Here is a 19,327-nt window from a genome sequence, read left to right as displayed (position 1 = left end):
TACCATTGACAATGTAGATGAAGAAGATACTCAATTAAAAAAATAAAAAAAACATTTTTAATAGGAAAACAAAATGTATACATGGAATTTTATTTTTTCTTTCGCTTTTTTTCACCAAGTCCAGAAAGATGAGTTTTTCAGGTACTAGGTTTACACGGCTGAGACTAAGTCCGACAATGGCTGTGGACCTGCAGGCTCGGAGACCGGGCTTCACCTTAAGTGAATAGAGGGCAAGCATGCAGCATCAAGTTGCTCAGTTGAATTTGTGGCCGTAAAGCGAAGTAGAAGTATGCTTTTTGTTTTGTTTTGTTTTGTTTTGTTTTGTTTTCTTTTCGTTTCTTCTTTTTTCTTTTCTCTTTCTTCCTTGTATTTTCTTTCCTCTTTGTTTGTTTGTTTGTTTGTTTGTTGTTTCTTTCTTTTTGGAAGAAATTGGTACACACTCACACCTCATAATCTTTTTCTAGAGGTTTCCTTATTGCAACATCTGATCTGCTTTTAATTTTGACAGCACTGATTTAAAAAGAGAGAACAAGTAAATTCACCGGATTATTTTGTGTCTGTTGATGTTTTTGTTTTAGGTGTTTAAGTTGGATCACTATTGCTTATTTGTTGGGTGTGGTGTGACATTTCAGTGCAGGAATAATGCACTATGATTATGACCAGATCTCATCCACTGGCACCTGTATCACCTCAGACATGGCTCATTTATTTTTCTTGTTGGAGGCATTAAAAATCCCTTCTACCTGTGTAGAAATACTCACTTGATTTGGTAACCCATAGTTACTCTGTTGGCTATAGATTTTCCAAGTGATGCCCTTCCAGCTGTACCATGGAGGGTCTAGGAGTTAGACAGACTCCCTGGTAGTCAGTCAGTCAGTCAGTCAGACAGACAGACAAACAGACAGGAGCAGGCTGTGGCTGGGTAATGAAGATGGCAGGCTTCTTTCACCTGGGACACTTTCCTCACTCGAGACAAAATCCTGTCAGCTTTACTCAAAGGCCTTACAGGCCTTCGTGTCTTACCAGCAAGATGGCTGCTGGAGGACTGGCTCAGCAAGCTCAAAGCTGGACAGGGTGTGTGTGTTAAGTGACAGTTGCAGGCCAGTCAACCATCCCATCTTTCTTAAAAGGACCGGTCCTAAATCATAGGAGGAAAACTTTTCAGAGACTTAAAAAGTCCTAGCCCTTGGGAAGAGACTGGTTTGTTTTTTGGCTTCCCAAGTCTCCCCCTCTGCTGCACAGAGGGCCATTTTCTCTGTGTCTCTGTTGCATGTGAGTGTTACCCATCCCAGTTAAACTACTTTTCTTCAACTGCTCTCTCTGTCTGCTCCTGTTAGCAGTGTCTTCCATTCCTCCATTGGTATCTGCGCTTGAAGCTCAAGGCTTTCCCTGCCTTTTAATCCTTTACCTGGAAGGAGAGAGGAACCCGATGAAGATCCTGAGACTGTGTCACCATCTTCCGGCCATCTTTTTTTTTTTTAACATTTAATTGTATTTTATTTTGTTATACCCTAAGTAACTGCCCAGCCTTCATTTACCCAATAATCCATTATGCTCAGATGACATAGATGACAAAGTCAGCCCTGTCCCTTCCAGTTTTGTCAGTTATTTGAGTCTCATTTCTAATTTCATTTCAGTTTACATGTCAAATTTTTATTTATGATTCTACAAATTATTTTACAATGTTTTAGGATGGAAATATGTCTCTTTGAAGTTTTCCAATCTATAGAACGGACAGTGTTTTAAAAGGTTGACATTTAGTGACAATTTAAATCCATTTGAAGCTTGCAATGTTATAATTTTTTGTTGACTTATGTTTAGATACTTGAAAGAATTCTTTTTTGTTTCTTTTTTCTTTTTTCTTGAATATCGTCTTCATTTACATTGTCAACGGTAAAACCTTTCCTGATATCCCCCCTCCCCTAAGACGCCCAACCCCCACCCCCTATCCATCTTTTCTCTACCCCAGTGATAAGCTGGCCAGGCTCTTGCCTTCCCAAACACAGACTCGCAGGTTGGCGAGTTCCTTCCCCCTCTTCTCTCCCATCTCTTCTCTGTGGTATCCTCCCACCCCAGGCCGCCTTTCCTGCTTCATGTCACCTCTGTTCTTTTGCCTACTTTGGCCCCTGCCTCCTCCTTTTGGTCTGCTACTAATTCACAGTCTATACCCATCCCCCCTCATTTATGTACATACAAACATATAACTTCAGGATCCACGTACAAGTGTGAACATGTGACCGGGGTCACCTCATTTAATGTGATACTCTCCTGTCCTTTCATTACGTTGCAGATTTCATTGCTGGGTTTGGCTGAATAAATTCCACCGTGTGTATGAGGCAGTCTTGTTATTCGACCATCTGCTGATGGGCATATAGGCAGGTCTCCATTTCCTCGATCTTGTGAATAATTTTGCAGTAAGTATGGATGTGCAAATCCCTTGTGGTAGCATAAGCATCCTTTGGTTATGTGCCTAGGAGTGATAAAGCTGAGTCATGTGGTAGTTATGGTTTTAAGTTTTTGAAAAATGTTCATAGCAACTTCCATAATGGCTGTACTAGTCAATTAGCTCTTTTAGGCTCTTTGGTACAGTGTTATGCAATATCTCTATCTCTATCTGTCTGTCTGTCTATCTATCTATCTATCTATCTATCTATCTATCTATCTATCTATCTAAAACACAATCATACACACATGTATGTAAAATCTCCGAGAGCTTGGTCTTAACTTGCTATACATAGCATAATGCTAGTTGAACTCCAAGTCCTCCTGCCTGAGTGCTGTGATTACAGGCGTGTGCTGCCAGGCCTCCTTTAAGATCCTTTTTAAATGCTTCTAAATAATGAGTCTCATGCTTCCCATACCAAGGCAGGAAGGAAAATGTAATGTGATTCTTTCTATTCCCGACTTTGCAATGGAGAGGATAAACAGACGAACCAAAGCATATTTAATTAATTACCTACAGGAAGCCATAGCAAATAATTAAGGAGCATGGCTAGCTACCCAGGCAGTCCCCGGAGTGACGCATCTATTTGGCTTAGTCGGCACAGTAATTGTAGTCACTGGTTTAGAAGTCTTCCTGTTTTTATGTTCCTATTTTTATGTAGGGTTATAGTTGCTTCCATGTTGTTCAGATTTTACAAAATACTAAGGATGCATCCAACGATGAGCCTTCTTCCAATCTCTTTCCTTCTGTCAAGCAGTTCTGTTCCTCAGCGACACCTAATGCTACTAGCCGTGGCAATGTCTTAAAAAAAATGCTGCTGCTGCCAGCCAGATGTGGTGGGGTGCCTGCAGTTCAGATTCTTGAAGGGCAGGCTGATTACTTGGATCCAGATGTTCAAGACCATCTTGGGCAGCACATTGTGAGACCTATGTTAAGACAGGATGGTTAGGGACTTAAAAGGCTCTTGATGGCACACACCTCAGTGGACACACCCTCCGCCATTTCCCTTACGATTGTGTCATCTGCCCGGCTTAGGTGGGAACTGTGTCCATGACAGTGTAGAGGGAGCACTTCCAGACCTCCTATAGAGAGAGGGAAGGAGGATTCTTTCAGCAGGGGTCCAGGGGTGGGGTAGGATCTGGATTGTAAAGAATGGGAGGTAAGACCAAGGCTGCCAGTCAGAAGCCCGCCAGTCAGAAACAAGTGGAAGGAGAGAAACATGACTGGTCAGAGGGGCGAATTAGGTGGAAGTTCTTAAATTCATGTCTGTGGAATAGACGTTTAGATTTATTTTATGTGTACGAGTGTTTTGCCAGCGTGTATGTATATGTCTGCGCACCAGGGTGTCAGATCCCCTTTTTCCGGAGTTAGAGGTGGTTGTGAGCTGAGACTGGAAGCTGGGTCCCTCTGCAGGACAAACAAGCGCTCTAACCACTGATCGTCACTCCATCCCTAGCGAGGACTTCTGCTTCATGAGAAAGCAGCCGGGGCAAGAGCTTTGAACAGCGGTGAAGCCTGTGCTCTAAAGCAATTAATGTATTAACGTGACTGGCACAGACTGTAAAACAGAGGGGCGGCTGGACAGTCAGGTGAAATGCTGGGGTGTGCGGAAGCGCTTCGTGTTCCTGCTGTCTCCCAGGCCACACCGACCTTTGTCTGAGGCCCGGCAGTGTCTTTTATTGTTCAGGGAAGCTAGATTTTCATTTAGAATCTTTAAAAGAGATTGTGTGTGTGTGTGTGTGTGTGTGTGCACCTACATGTGTGAGTGCATGCATTCATGCATGTTTCTGTGTGTGTGGTAGTCAGAGGACAGCTTGCAGGAGTTGTTTCTCTCTGCCATGTGGGTCCCTGAAGTTGAACTCAGGCAATCCGGCTTGGAGGCTTTTACCCGATGAGCCATCTTATTTAGAATTTTTATTAGTGTTTACCATTTTCTTATTGAAGCTTGGACTATAATCTTAGTCTTTTTAAAGCCAGTTAACAGTCCATAATAGTTTTCAGTTCTTCATGAACATTGTTAGTAGTATTTACTGGGTATTTGTGATACCTTTGCTCCCCGTTAGTATCTCAAGGAGTCTGTCACCTTGAGAAGTAGGTAAACATCTCATCTCCACCTCTAGCTGTGTACCTCACGAGGGTCAGCGGTGAACAGCCAGGCTGCAGTTCTGGAGCACTGTGATGCATACATATGCTTATATTTATAAGTGAAAAGGGTATACATGCATATGGTTATGTTTATATGGAACTGTTAACTTTTATCTTGTTGCCAATCATTCTAAACTTTTCTGTTTGTGGGAGCTCCTGTTTGTGTGACTCTTGGTGGGAAGGAAGGCCATTAGAAAGCCCGAGTGATTGAACCCATTCTCTTCCTCCCTTGTACCACACGGCCTGCTCCTGGCTGTTTAGGTGTCCCCACCCAGGACTGTGTCCCCACCCAGGACTGAATCTTCATGCAGAGGGAAAGGACGGCTGGCTTGGAGCTTCGTGTGACAGAAACGGTAGCCTGTCAGAACAATGGTGGAGCACGCAGAGACATGGCCCCAGTGCTGGCTTTGGGATCAGCCTGTTCCTAGGGCATGGACTCCCCTGTGGCTCTGGCTGTGTATGCCACCTGGCTTTCTGCTTTTGTTGGGAACAAGCAAAAGAAACTTATTCTAGATATTACAGCTTCGTTTTCAGACTCTAATTAATCATCAGGATAAACCAAGTTCAAGGTCCCAGGTCCCAGGTCCTAGGGGAGCTGGGGACTTCCCAATAGCTGGACAGCTCTTATCGTAAGAAAACAGTTGTCTGAGTCCAGACATCTCAAGTTCTCCATTTTGCTGTCAGGGTCCAACTGAGTTCATGTCTCCAGGAACCTACTCCTAACCTGATTGGGGAAAACTCCCCTATTAAACCCCTTATGTCAGAATATGATTAGATGATGCTATAGCTCACCCCATCACCCCCCTTGCTTTGTGGTCTAATCTTTTAAATATGCTGTGCAATTCCTCTTCAGGGTCATAGCTCAGCTCCCAAATCTTTTTGGTGGCCCAATCGGCCAGTAGTGGATTGATTAAGTATATTTGTGTAGTCCGCATCGACCTGGTGTTTGAGTTATGTTGGGTTTTATTTGGATCCCACAATACTTTTTCTCTGCGTTATTTTTTCTTCATCCTGTTCTCTGACTCTCTATTGATTTTGTGAGCTATTTGATATTTTCAGATTCCTTTCCAGTTAACTTTGCCAGGATTGGTTTCTGTTGTTTACAGCAGCAAGAACCTACACTGATAGAACAAGCGACGGCTGCAGAGTAAAAAAGTTGGGGCAGCTCTTTAGGCCTAGGAAACTGTGTGGACTGTCTGAAAGTGAAGCAGTGCCTCAGACTGTTGTGTAACCTTCTAAGGGGGGAGGGATCTCTGGAGCCCCCGAAGGCACAGGGAAAAGTCTGTCAAGGCCAGGAGCTTTGCCAGTTGAACCCGGGACTGAGAGTTTACACACGGAACTGGAACTGTTAAATCAGCTTGACTCTGTCTGGGGTTAGAGGCCATCACTGCCATCTTCCAAAGTGGAATCTGCCCAAGTGTTGGTCGGCATGCCAACAGGATGTTGAAATATGCCGTTCTGATTCAAACCAGGTGGATCCTGATTGCCAGCCCAGTCCTGTAACGTCCCTTCTAAGGTGTGTTGGTGATTAATTCATGCTAATGTCAAGCCTACGAGTTGCTTCTCTGTCCTGACCCTGAAATGATTCTGCGTTTCACACCCTGCCAGGTTTCTTTACCCGTTCCCTCTGTATTTCTCTGGCTTATCCATTTGACTGTTTCCCGTTTATCCTTGCAATTGTGGTTTTCTTCAGTCCTTAGTTATGTTTTTCTGTGACTTCTCACTGCCTGTTTTTACTCACCAGCTTCAGTAGAGAAAGGAGCTGGAATTCAGATGTCTCCCACTCTGTCCCATGTAGACAGTAGAGAAAGCTCTTTTGACCCAGGGGCACAGGAGTCTAGCAGAAACAAGACTTGTGGGCATTAGTTAGTCTTTTCTGTTCTAAACTATGACTCCCTGAGAACAGTGGGAATTTGCTCTGAGACGCAGATTGTAAGATGAGGTGTATTGAAGTTGTTGAAAGGTGAAACAGACACACCATCTGAATATGCGGAGAGACAAGCTTGTAAAGGCGTTGGCAGATGTGTCAAGTGAGCCTCAGGGAACACAGCTGACGTAATCATCTGCGCCTCTCATGCCAGCATCTACCCAGTTGTTGGCTTGAAACTTATGCTCTCCTATGAGGGTGGAGTGTTGTGTGTGTAAAACTTGAAAAAAATTGAGCTTGAGTTCCGAGCTGTTTCTTAAGTTTTAGTTTTATTCATTTATGCAGTGGCAGGGGTCATCTTATGAGTACACGTGTGGAGATGAGTTTCTAAGAGTTGGTTCTGTCCTCCCATCATATAGGGCTTTGGGATCAGTCCCAGGCTGCCTGGTCTGGTGGCAAGTGCATTTTTGTTGAGCCATATTGCCAGCAGAGTTCCGAACTACTTTGTTAGAATTTTGTGTTGGAGGTGGGGCCCCTGTTAATTAGATCCCTATATACGGCGGTTTGCTCTGTTTCCTAGGATTTCTATTGCTGTGAAGAGACATAGGACCACAGTAACTCTCGTAAGGAAACATTTAGCGGGGCCTGTCTTATAGTTCAGAAGTTTAGTCCATTACCCTCAGGGCAGAAAACATGCAATGCATAGGCAGACATGGTGCTGGAGAAGTAGCTGAGAGTTCTACACCCAGATCAGCAGGCAGCCGGACGAGACCTCAAAGCCTACCCTCAGTGACACACTTCTTCCAACAAAGCCAATCTACTCCAATAAGGTCACATCTCCTAATAGTGCCACTCCCTATGGGCCCATGGGGGCCATTTTCGTCTAAGTTATCACAACACTGGCTCTCCTGCCTCTGATAGGACTTGTTTCAGGGTTGTAGAAAGGTTAGCTTTGCTTTAGTCCCTCAGAGAGGTGCCACCCAGTTGACTCTTTATCAGTAACAGGTGTTGTCCATTAGGGAAGCCAATAAATAAATTGGGTGTTGTTATAACGGGAGTGGTGCGAGATAAGGATAGGGGAGAATTTTCTTTTTATCTGGACATTTCCCTAATCCAATAAGAATCCCCACTGTGCATTGAGAAAAGAAGTCCGAAGGTCAGTCGGTGAAGAGTGAACTCCCATCCTTATTGTAAGCAAGCAGTTCTCCCCCCACTCCCTTCCTAGTAGAGGAGGTTGTAGCTTTTCCACATCTCATGAACGGTAATGGAGTAGTCAGCTTCGTGGGGTCAGCAGCCGGAGGGTAGTAGCGGAGGCTTTGGAGTGTGGCAGGACTGGGCTCTAATCCCAGATATTTACACCTTTCCACCCATGCAATGGTAAGGAAACTGATTATAGTCTTTGACCCTCTGGCCTCATCTACAGACTAGGAATGCCAGCATCTTGGTCTTGGCCCACACTTAGAAGTAGATTTTTAATGATTATCCTGTAACTTATAATATTCAAACTGAATGTGCCTGCTGTTTGCACCACAGTGGGACCAAGGTTCTTCTGTCTGAATGACTTCCAAGTAAATACTATTCCATCTGTCTTTCCTCTAGACCAGGGGAAAGGCAGCTTTGCCTTATACATGGCCAAATAGTAGATAGTGGATCTTGAAGCCTCTGTTGGCATAGCCTGTCTCTTCTGCTTTATGCCAAAAGCAAGTATAACTAGTATATAAAGAGTGTACCAGTAAGACTCTATTTATAAAGCAAATGATGGGCTTTGGCCTGAAGGACCTAGTTGTTAGGCATTAAGGTTTACCCAGATGTGTCTCATATGTAGCAGGTACTTCTATTTCTTGTATCCATGTGAAGTCATTACATATAAATGAATGTAAGCACAGGATTCTTTGGGACTTTGGAGTAGACAGGAGGTGACGAGGCAGGACTAGCTCTACATGATCTTTAGTGTGGTAGGTAGGGAGTAAGAACCTCAAGGGACCTGTGGAAAGGTGGGAGTTAACACCCCGAGCCTGCACACTGTGATACAAGTGTGACCTGAGGATGAAAGAAGTGCAGGAACCCAGGGCCAGGGTGAGAGTTCCCAAGCGAAGACTGCTGCTGGAGTCCTGTGTCTTCTGGAAAGAATTGGTTCTGTCATCCTGTGTGTTCCGTGACGGGCTAGGAGAATCGTGGAAAAGCAGGACCGAGAGAGCAGGCGGGAGCTGTTGGCCTGAGCAGAGATGACCTGATACCTCGGTGGCCAGCACAGACTGTTCGCGGGCTACGTAGAACCACGTTTGTACGCATGTTTGTGGTACAGTTCTCAGTGGGGACCAGGAAGACTGAACCAGCTAGGAAGACCACAGCTCCTGTCCCCACCCCACCTGGCTGCAGCGGGTGCTTGTCCCCACCCTCTTTCCCACTGGGAGTTCTTTTGTCCCCGTCATCATTGCCCAGGCTCAGAGTGCCATGCTTGGCAGAGTGAGCCAGTTTGTTTCTGAGGGTCCGGACTCTTGATCATCTTGTAGTTCTCAGATTGGCACTTTTGTACTAGTCCATTCACAGCTGCAATGGGGCAAGAAGGTACCGAGGGGTGCCATGCAGACATTGGGGGTGCTATGGCTATCCCTCCTGCCTCCTCTGTGCGAGCACAGTCCTCCTTCCCTCCCATCTGGGCCGCTTACCTGTTCCGTGGTGGTGGTGGTGGTTCTCACCCTCTGCTCCCTGGCCACAGAGTAGTTCAGAGTTCCTCACTAGCTTCCCTAACCAGAGCTTACCTCTGCAGTATGACCTACGAATCCAGGGTGTTGGTGGTCAACAAGAAGCTCAAGGGGTTACTAGGGTTGTGAGCAGGATTACTTCTGTTCCCTTCTCTTGATACCCCCCACCCCCCTTAAAGGTTTACTTATTATGTATATAGTGTTCTGCCTGCAAAGATGCCTTAGGCCAGAAGAGGGCACTAGATTGCATTATAGATGGTTAGGAGCCACTGTGTGGCTCCAGGATTGAACTCAGGACCTCTGGAAGAGAAGCCAGTGTTCTTAACCTCTGAGCCATCTCTCTAGTCCCCATCCCTTGACTTTTGATATACTTATATTCATAGGGGAAGCCAGTCCCATAGCAATCCCTTAATTCCCAGCCTGCTCCATTGCTGTAGGCCCCGCCTGGCTGTCTCCTGTGCAGTTCTGTCCTGATCACTGTAGCTTAGTGACAGTCCTGGAGATGAGCTTCCTGTCAGGTCTCCACCTTTACTCTTTTTCAAATTAATTGTTTGTATGTTTGTTTGCTTGTTTGTTTTGAGACCGTCTCTCTGTGTACCCTGGCTGTCCTGTACTTGCTCTGTAGACCAGGCTGGCCTCTTCCTCCCAAGAGTTGGGATTAAGGGCTGGTCCTTTGCATTTCCACACTTGTTCTAGAATCAGTGTTTCTATCCCTGTAGCACTTCCTTCTGGGCTTTTTGAATGTAATCTTGTGGAATCAGTAGATAGTTTGGAATTTAACTTAGGTCAAGCCTTCCATATTATAAACAGAGCACAGATCTTTCTTTGATGTCTATTGCTCTGCAGTATTTTGTAGTTTAAATTACTTTGATCATAAACATGTTTCATTAGACTTTAAGTTGTTTGTGCTTTTGATGCTACTAATATATACCTGGCACACCTTTAAGTAGTTTTGTGAAATATAATTATTAGCAAATTTTCAGTGTTTACATGGTATGATACCACATTTGCTATATATACATATATGCACACACACATATATATCATAACTTTAGGTGTGATGAGGGGCTTTATAGAGCAGGGTGAAGATATGTCTAACTCATGTATTGCTAGGAAACAGTAGCCTTGGAGAGACCAGTGTTCATGATAATTGATATCTGGCAGGGATTATCACTGAGTTTTGTTAGTATAAAAGCCTCAGGTCACCGAGGCAGGGACAGGTTAGCTGAAGCTGTGGGTATTGCAAATTTCTGTTAATAACCAAGGAAGGATTTCAGCGTATTCCATGGAAGAGAGTTTAAAATAGTGTGAGAAATCTGTGACCTACCAGTCACGTCTACAAAGATTTGTTGAAGATTATTATCTTTATCTTTATTTGTATTGTGTGTGTGTTAGAGGGGTGCAGAGTACAGAAGAGGGGGTGGGATCTCTTGAAACTGTTGGTTTTGAGCTGCCTCATGTAGCTGCTGGGAGCTGAACTCTGGTGGTCTAGAAGAGCAGCAACTGTTCTTAACTGCTGAACCATCCTGCTAACCCTCAGAGATTTAGAAAGTGTGCTTTCCTTATGACTTACATTCTATAGTGCTTTTGATTAAAAAGTAATTTTATTTTATTTTTTCAAATAAGTACCCCAAAGGATCGTAGTTACAGCATGCTTTGTTTTAAGGCTTTGCAGCCGTTATTTGGCAGTGGAGGGAGCACCGAGAGGCCAGGGTTGCTCGGTTGCGAGTCAGGGAGGCGGAGCCGCTTTCTGCTCTCCAGGTCTCTAGTGTGCACATGTGGAGTGCACTATGCCTTCATCAGGACTTTACAGTTCTGAAATGTATGATTTACAGCCTTTAAAAAAGCAGTTGTAAAGTTACCCAGAAGAGGGAGCCATGCTCCTTTGAATGTTCTCTGAGAAAGAAAGGCATCTCATGCAGGAGCTGATAGAAAAACAATGTGTGCATTGACAGTAAAACAGATCCCTCTCTGCCCAATTTCATCTCCTCCTGAGAGGTTAGCAGTGTTAGGTGTTAGGTGTTAGTTAATCCACTGCTCTGGTTTATTTATTTTTTCTTGAACCACTCATCTATATCATTATTATTTTTTTAAACACTTATTTTATGTGTAGAATTTTCCTACATGTATGTCTGTGTATCATGTGCATACCTTCTGTCTGCATAGGACAGAGAGGGCACTGGATCCCCTGGAACTGGAGTTAGAGATGATTATGAGCCACTGTGTGGATGCTGGGAGTTGAACTTGGGTCTCTATAGGAGCAACAAGTGCCCTTAATCACTGAGCCTTCTCGCCAGTTTTGTTTTGGAAATATTTTCTCTGCCTTTGACTTTTATATAAAACTCACCTGAGTATGTGTTCTCTTATATATTCTTTTATTTCTTGTAGTTTTTAAAGATCTCTTTGCACTGATGTGTATAATTATAGCTTGTAGAATTCTCACGGCTGTTCATCCTCTGTCTACCAACATTCCACTCTGTTTCCCTGTCAGTGGGGATTTGGGTTGCTTGTGCTGTTTTGCCTCACAGTGATGCTGTCCTGGTCCGCCTTGTCACTCTGTTCTATACAGGCCAGTGTCATTTTAGGTAACCAGCGTTATCTAGGAGAGCATTGCATTTAGAGGGTTTTGGTACATTCAACTTGCTGGAAATGACAAATCCTTTTCTAGAGTTCATATGCTAATTTTTATTCTACTAGTAGAAACTGTCTGCTCAGGACTGGTTACGCGCTGCCCGCCCAGTGTGTATGAAGTGCTGTCTCACTGTGATGATGTTTGGGATTACCTTGGTGGCTGAGGAAGCTAAATTTTATATGTGCTCATTGTCCCCAGTTCCTCATCTAGGCAGTTTTGCCTTTCTTTAATAGATTATTAGTTAAAATCAGATTTTTTTGGTGAATTAATCTTCCATCAGATATATGGATTACAGAGATCTCTCCTTCTCCCCTTTGCAGTGCTAGGGAATGAGCTACACTTTCTGCCTTCAGTTTAGTCTGCTAATGCCCTGCCCTGCCCTGCTCCCCTCCCCCTCCTCCTTTTCTTCTTCTTCTTCTTCTTCTTCTTCTTCTTCTTCTTCTTCTTCTTCTTCTTCTTCTTCTTCTTCTTTCTTCTTCTTCTTCTCCTCCTCCTCCTCCTCCTCTTCCTCCTCCTCCTTCTTCCTCTTCCTTTCTCTTCTTCTCCTTCTCCCCCTTCTCTCCCTCCGTCGTCTCTCCTCCCTCCCTCCCTCCCTCCTTCTCTCTCTCTCTCTCTCTCTCTCTCTCTCTCTCTCTCTCTCTCTCTCTCTCCATTACTTTATATGGTCAAACACAGGGCTTTGCACATGTTATAGACAAATAGATGCTCTACCACAAAACCCCTGTGGTAGTGGTTCTCAGCCTTCCTAATGCTGCAGTCCTTTAATATAGTTCCTCATGTTATGGTGACCCCAACTATGAGACTATTTTCATTGCTACTCCATAACTATAATTTTAATACTGTTGTGATCGTAATGTAAATATCAGATATGTGACTCCCAAGGGAATCATGATTCACACTTGAAAAACACTGCTCTAGGACTTTTTAAAATGGTATCTTGAAAACGTACTAATTTTACTACACTTCTCTCTCCCTCTCCCATTCCCTTTCCCCTTCCTCTCCCTCTTCCCTCTCCCTCCCCCTTCCTTCCCCCTCCCTTTCCCTCCCCTTCTCCCTCTCTCACTCTTTTAGTTTCACTTTCTAGCTCTGGCTGGCCTGGAACTCACTGTGTACAGGTACTGCTGTCAAGCAGGACTACCTGAATTCAGTCACTAGAACCTGGAAGGTGGAAGAGAAGAACCAACTCCTACAGTTGTCTTCTGTCCTGTACAAGCTGTGGCCTGTCAACCTGTCCCCAGGGAAGAAAGATTTTTTTAAAGGCTTCATTACCTGGAGTCTGAGAGTTATTTTCTTACATTTTAATCTTAAATTTCATATTTTTTCCTGTGTCTTTTGTGTGCATGAGGTGTGTGTGTGTGTGTGTGTGTGTGTGTGAGAGAGAGAGAGAGAGAGAGAGAGAGAGAGAGAGAGAGAGAGAGAGAGAAATGTCCAGTGTCTTCCCATTGAACTGAATCATGGCATTGACTAGGTTGACCAGCAAGCTCTGGGTAATCTGCCCTTCTCTGCCTTCTACTTCTAGGGTTACAGGCATGGGCAGTCATGCCCGATTTTTTGCACAGGTACTGAGGACTTGAACTCAGGGCCTCAAGCTTGCATGCCTAGTGCTTTTACCCAATGAGCCCTTTCTCCAGCCTCTACCATACTTTTTATTTTGAGAAAAAAATAGTAAGATTTTTATTGTCAAATTAAGTGGACATAACAGGAGATATGAACAAACCATATCCGAGATTCACGGTGTGAATTAGTGTTCTGATTTCCTATGGCTGAGAAACAGCGTTCCCCAGACTTTAGTGCCTTACAAAGAGCCTGTCCTATTTTAAAAATGTTAAGCTATGTTATTTTTGAGAAAGGCTTTATAACCCAAGATGCCCTAGAATTCATGATTTGACTTCTCAGTTCCCCTGCCTCAGCTTTCTTAGGATTTGGTTTATAATGTACCTTTATGGTCAGACTCCGCCCCCCCTTCCCTCCTCTGTCAAGAACTTAGAAGGAGCACAACTAGCAGGTGGCTTAGAAGAGATTGTATCCCAAACACGAGCATCCCAAGTACAAGGATTTTCAGTAGGCAAGGGGAGAAAGCTGGCAGGCAGCCAAGGTCCGTGCCCGGAAGCCATAGAGTTTCACGTCTGTATTCTGCATGTCAGAGCAATTGCATAGCCCACACGCATGGCGGCGGGGGAGGAGGGGTGGTGGTCTGGTAGAGAAACCTCCTGTGGATGGGAAGCTGTCAGCCATATTGGGTAGGAAGAGCATATGGGATGGGAAGAGCATATGGATGAGAAATATGTTGTGGCCATCCTTGGAAAATATCATCTGTCATAGTTTGCCTCTGGCTACAACAACTTCCTTTCATTTACAACTATACTTACCTTCCCCAGGAGGACAACTGAGATCACCCCAGCTTGTCATCACACCTACTGATGGCTGGCTGGCCCATCGCACTTTGGAAATGCAATTGGACATAGGTCTGCCATTTCTGCTCCTTCCTCGGGTTCTGCGTGGCTCTTGGTCTTTCTCTAGATTCTTTGCTCAGCATCCTGAGTCATTTGTTTCACAAGAAATAGCCCATGTCTGCAGGGGAATATCTTTCCGAGATACTTTCAGTGCCCGGAAGATTGAAAGTCCTGACTGCTCATTTCATTTTGAAAAGCTGAAGTGGATTTGGTTCTCCAGTTCTCATTTGAACTGCACCACAGGAGTAGTGGTACCTCGGGACCTATTGTTGCCTTAAGAATCTTGAGCTTTCTTAGGAATCCTATTGTGGCTTGCTCCATCGCATAGCATCGCGTTGTCATATCTCCTTGAGTCAGCTTCTGCTCTGTCTGGAGGACTCCGAAGTCCTCTGCAGCGCAGCCCCCTGTCATTCTTAGACATTTATGATGGGATAGTAAATGCATCCTGTCTCTGTCATAGAACTCCCAAGAGCCCTGGGATTTCCTGAGGGTCAGGGGTGTCTTGTTACCTGTGAGAGTCTGCTTTGATAAATGCTGAGTTTGTCACTGAAAGGTTACATAGTTTTTATAATCTCACTGGGGTTTCTTTCTGACTGTCAGTGAGTCTTTATGGGGAAAATGACATTTTATTACATTGAATCTTATTTACCGAGTATCTCTCAGTTTACTTTTTCTTTAATGTCTTTCAGTAACATTTTATAAAGGACTTGCAATTGTTTTCTTTTAAAAAACATTATATACTTATTTTTATTTTAAGTTGATGTCTCTTCTCTTTTCTTTAAGGTTTCATAAATGAATACAATGTTTTTATCTTACTTGCTCCCCACTCCACCCTCCAACTTATGAGACCAGTCCACCTGTTCCCTCCAAAACGTATCTTCTTTCTTAAAGTAAGCAAAATAAATAAATATCCCACTAAGTCCAGTTGGCACTTCAGGCATGCGCACGACGACGCCGATGACGCCGACGCCGACGGCGGCGGGACTAGCCTATGGGCGCCCATGGGAGGAGAAGCTACACCCGGAAGAAAGAACCTCTGCTTCCACCAGCCGCTCTCAAGTGCCTGTAGCTTTCGGCTAGTAGCGGGGCCTTGTGAGCCCCTCCGCCATTCATGCTAGCCTGATCTTGTCAGGTTGTCCACAGGCAGCCACACTGCTCTGAAGTCCTGTCATGTCCAGAAGACACTGTTTCACAATGGTCCCTTTTGACTTTCCAGTCTTAAGATTCTTTGTGACCCCCTTGCCATGACCCTTGAGCCCTGTGGTGGGAGGTGACACTCTCCACTGTCACACTTACTCTCTGTGCAGGTTGTTAGTCTCTGCGTGAGCTGCTATCCACTTAGACTTCTGTGTCATCCGGGCTGGCCTCAGATTCCTGAGGGCTGTGACTGTGACACCTAGTGAGGAGTTTATAACACGTTCTTAAAGATGTTTCACACTCTGAACCAGTTTAAAAAGTTGCTTTACTATTTGGGAAATATTCCTGTTTCATCCAAGTGAAATTTGAATCAGATCAGCCAACCAGGTGTCCGGCTCCAGATGCCAAGGGTCAAATGTTAGGGTTGACTGGTAACTTCCAGTGCCTCTAAAAGTCACCTCCAGCAATCACCACCAGAGGGCACCCTTGTGCATTTTTTTTTCCCCCTCAGGCAAGGGTGCCAGACTGGGCAGAAATAGAGCTAGCTGCAGATGTGACTGGTGGGGAAGATCTCCAGGTAGGGTAAGGAAAGAGTGCTTAGCATATCCTCAGCTATCTCTGCACATAAGAAGTTTGCTTTATCTTTCGGAAGACAGTTCTTTCTGAGTGTGGTGATACAAGAATGCAGATTTTAAAGCAGGGGGAAATTGTAGATGACCCACCAGAACAATAAATCACTATTTAGAGAGGCTTTCTCCTTCCAAAGGATGTACAGGCAGTAACTGAGAGATTGAGTCTGGGACTCAAGTCCCCAGGTTTCACACCGTAGTTGAGAGTGGGATTGGGGGTGAGTGAGTGAGTGTTGGCTGGGGTTACTTAATTCTTCATGCGCTGTGACGTGGGCAGCCCAGGAACTAGGATGGTATGTGTAGGCGGGCCTGTGGGAGGGCACACGCCTGAGTTCTAACCTTGGCTGGGAAGAGAACCTTTGTTGTGATTGTTGCTTTTAAGAAGACAGATTGGACCTAGATGTGGAGGGTCCGTCATGTCTGTCATTTTAGCACATGAAAGGCCTGGAAAGAGGTAGAGAGGGAGAAAGGAGGAGAGGGGAGGAGGAAAGGAGAGAGAAGCTGAGAAGAGGAAGGGAAAGCAGAGAAGAATGGCACTGAATGCTCTGAGACAGTCCTAACTGCATAGCCAAAAATCTACCACTGGCTTAACATTTTCATTTATTTTATATTTGAGCTTCTGTCACCTACTTTAATAATCCGCTCACCACAAAAGTAAACTGATAGTTTCAGTTGATTTAACTTAATTTGGTGATTTCCAGGCCTCATTGTTTTTCTTTGGATCCAAACTGACTTTTGAAATGCAGTGCGGTTATTACATGTTCTTTTCAGAGAACGCCGAGTTCAGCTTCTCTCCACCCCTCAGTGCCTTTCAAGTCTCTTGTGACTGCTCCTGAAGTGGTTTTCCGTAGAGCTCTTGTTATTGCTGTGTCTCCTGATTCACCTTGATATCAACTTTCTTTGAAAACTATCGTCACTTTTAAAACTCTCTGACTTGGTATTTGCCTTAGGAAACACAGCTCAGAAACTCATAGCTGGTCCCAGTGCGAGAAGAAGTGTCCATGGAATGTTCGGCCACCAATGGGACATCTGTATCACCACTAGCATTGCAAAAGACAGGGATAGGAAGATGGCTAGAGCCAGGACTTGGGGAGGACCAGGGCCCGTGTCTTCTGGACGTGACTGGACTCTTACACTTAGGCGCTCCAGCGGCTGTGCTTGTCTGCACAATGTCACGCTGTCTATGGATGGGGCGGGGCTTACGTGTTCTTACCCCAGCTGTGGGAAGACAGCGCCTTCTAGGGGAGGAAGGATCGTGTTTCTGTGAGGATATGGACCCTCGTAGTGGCCATGCTCCACAAATCCACACGAGCTCCTCATGCTCAAGAGTATACAGAAAGTACACATTGGACTTGATGGGATGTTTGTTTTTAACAAAAGATAAACTGAGGATGGGCGGGAGGTGGCTGATCTGGGAGAAGCAGAGGATGAGAAATTACATTTGTGTACGTGTACACAACTCTCAATTAGGAAGCGTTCTACAAAAGAATAAAATATTTAATAACCCGATTTATTTTTCCCATGGACTTCACAGGGAAGAATTTTTAGGAATTTACACGTGTACCTTTGTCTGTGTGGGTGTGTGCATGTGAGCACAGTGCTCATGGAGGCCAGAGAGGGCATCAGCTCCCCTGCAATGGGAGGGGCCCGCCTTTGAGAGCTTCCGGATAGCCATTCAGGGAACCAAACGGGTTTTCTTCTACACGAGCCAGCTTGAGCACTGTGCTGTCTCTCTGGCTCCTGTGGGAAGATTCTAAGCCTACATTAAAAATAAAAAGTCAACAACTAACGCATTTTCTGGATTTCTTTTTTTTCCTTTTCATTGCAGTGCTGGGATTGGCCTTCCCACAGGCCACGTAAGAGTCCTGCCCCTGAGCCACCATCCCTCCTACTGATGCATTTCACTGTATTCTTTTCTACTTCATTTATAGAGAAACATTTCATGGGGAAAAAACCCCCACATCTTTAGCGTTACTTCTTTATTTGGTAGCGGTAATCCATTTTGAGGAGAGTTTGGTGGAATTCTCTGATAAGCTAGAGATCCAGGAAGAGGCACCGGGTGGAAACAGCCGGAATAATGGTTCTAGACAGTTTCCTACCTCCCTTAAGATGCATTTCGTGGTTGGTATTTTAATCTTTGTGTGACATGTTGAATATTGAAGGGAAGGAGAATTAGTCTTTCTGAGGCGTATTTATAAAAGTGAACACTGTGGGCTGGAGGCATAGCTGGGTGGTGGAGTGCCTGCCTGCTGTCTGAGGCCTGGCCCTGCAAAGGAAAAGAAATAAGCAAATGTCAGGGCCCGTGATGTTCCTTAGTCAGGGCCCGTGAGGATTTCTCTGTCAATGATTTCTGTTTGGAACACACACGGACTGTAAACTGTAGCAATAGAGCTACAAGGCAATGCAGACTTAAAGCTGGGTGAATACAGGGCCTCCCTGTGTTAGCGCTGCTAAGGACATCTATAGAACTGACCGAGGAGGCACGCACACATGCTAACTGCTATCGTAGAAGCACAAGCAGAAAGCTTGTTCAAGCCTGGGTACCTTAGTGAGACCTCATCTTAAGGACAAAGGAAACGAAAACATGCAGGAAGCCAGCCGTTGTACACTCTGTAATCCCAGCTTCAGAGAGGCTGGAGGCAGGGAGAGTACAGACTCAGGGTCTGCCTGCAGCACGCAGCAGACTCAGGTCCAGCCATGGAGACTTGCTGAGACCGGTCTCAGTGCAATTGATGGAGAGCTAAGGTTGTGTGTGGCAGAAGATACGTGCGATATGAACAAGCCCCAGGCTCAAGCAAGGTTTATTATTAAAGACATTATGTCTGTTTTATAACTTCTTTCTATAAATATTACTTGGCAGGCGTTATGAATGCGTATCTTAAAATTCGTTACTGTCGAGCGCTGCTATTCATGATTCACGGGCAATAACTTAATGAAGAGGGCTCATCACTTGTCTGAGTGTGGAAAAAACCACTGTCGCCTGCTGTCTGCAATAACAGAGCTTTTCTTCTTGGATTTAGATTCCCTCCTTCCTCACCCCTGAAGCCATATCCAAAGAAGCCCCTGTATCAAAGAGATGTTATTAAGTTTCCAGAATGGAATGATCCCTTACCGGGCACTTCCCAGGAGAACATTCCAGTGAGGCCGATTGTGATGGTGAGTTGTGTGAATAAAGACCAGTGCATAGCTGGGCAGTGGATGCCCACACAGCCGGCCCTGGGTAAACCAGGGAGTCATGCAGCAGAAACAAGATACAAAATTGATGAAAGAGAGATGGGGACTTAGTGGGGGAAGGTCTGGAAGAAATGAGAAGGAG

The 19,327-nt window shown here is 44.9% G+C and overlaps 1 protein-coding gene across 1 annotated transcript in view; it reads left to right on the top strand.

Annotated features, from left to right (window-relative positions):
• Nucleotides 1-19,327, top strand: part of Depdc1b (DEP domain containing 1B) — a 63,344-nt gene that overhangs the window by 13,734 nt on the left and 30,283 nt on the right. Inside the window, exon 3 of the mRNA XM_052160108.1 lies at nt 19,032-19,167. Within this exon, the coding sequence (XP_052016068.1) occupies nt 19,032-19,167 (136 nt within the window). The remainder of the gene's footprint in view (nt 1-19,031; nt 19,168-19,327) is intronic.

This window comes from Apodemus sylvaticus, chromosome 16, assembly GCF_947179515.1.
Source record: "Apodemus sylvaticus chromosome 16, mApoSyl1.1, whole genome shotgun sequence".
NCBI lineage: Eukaryota > Metazoa > Chordata > Mammalia > Rodentia > Muridae > Apodemus > Apodemus sylvaticus.
Note: the sequence above shows the minus strand (reverse complement) of the source record. Positions and strands in the feature narration are given on the sequence as shown.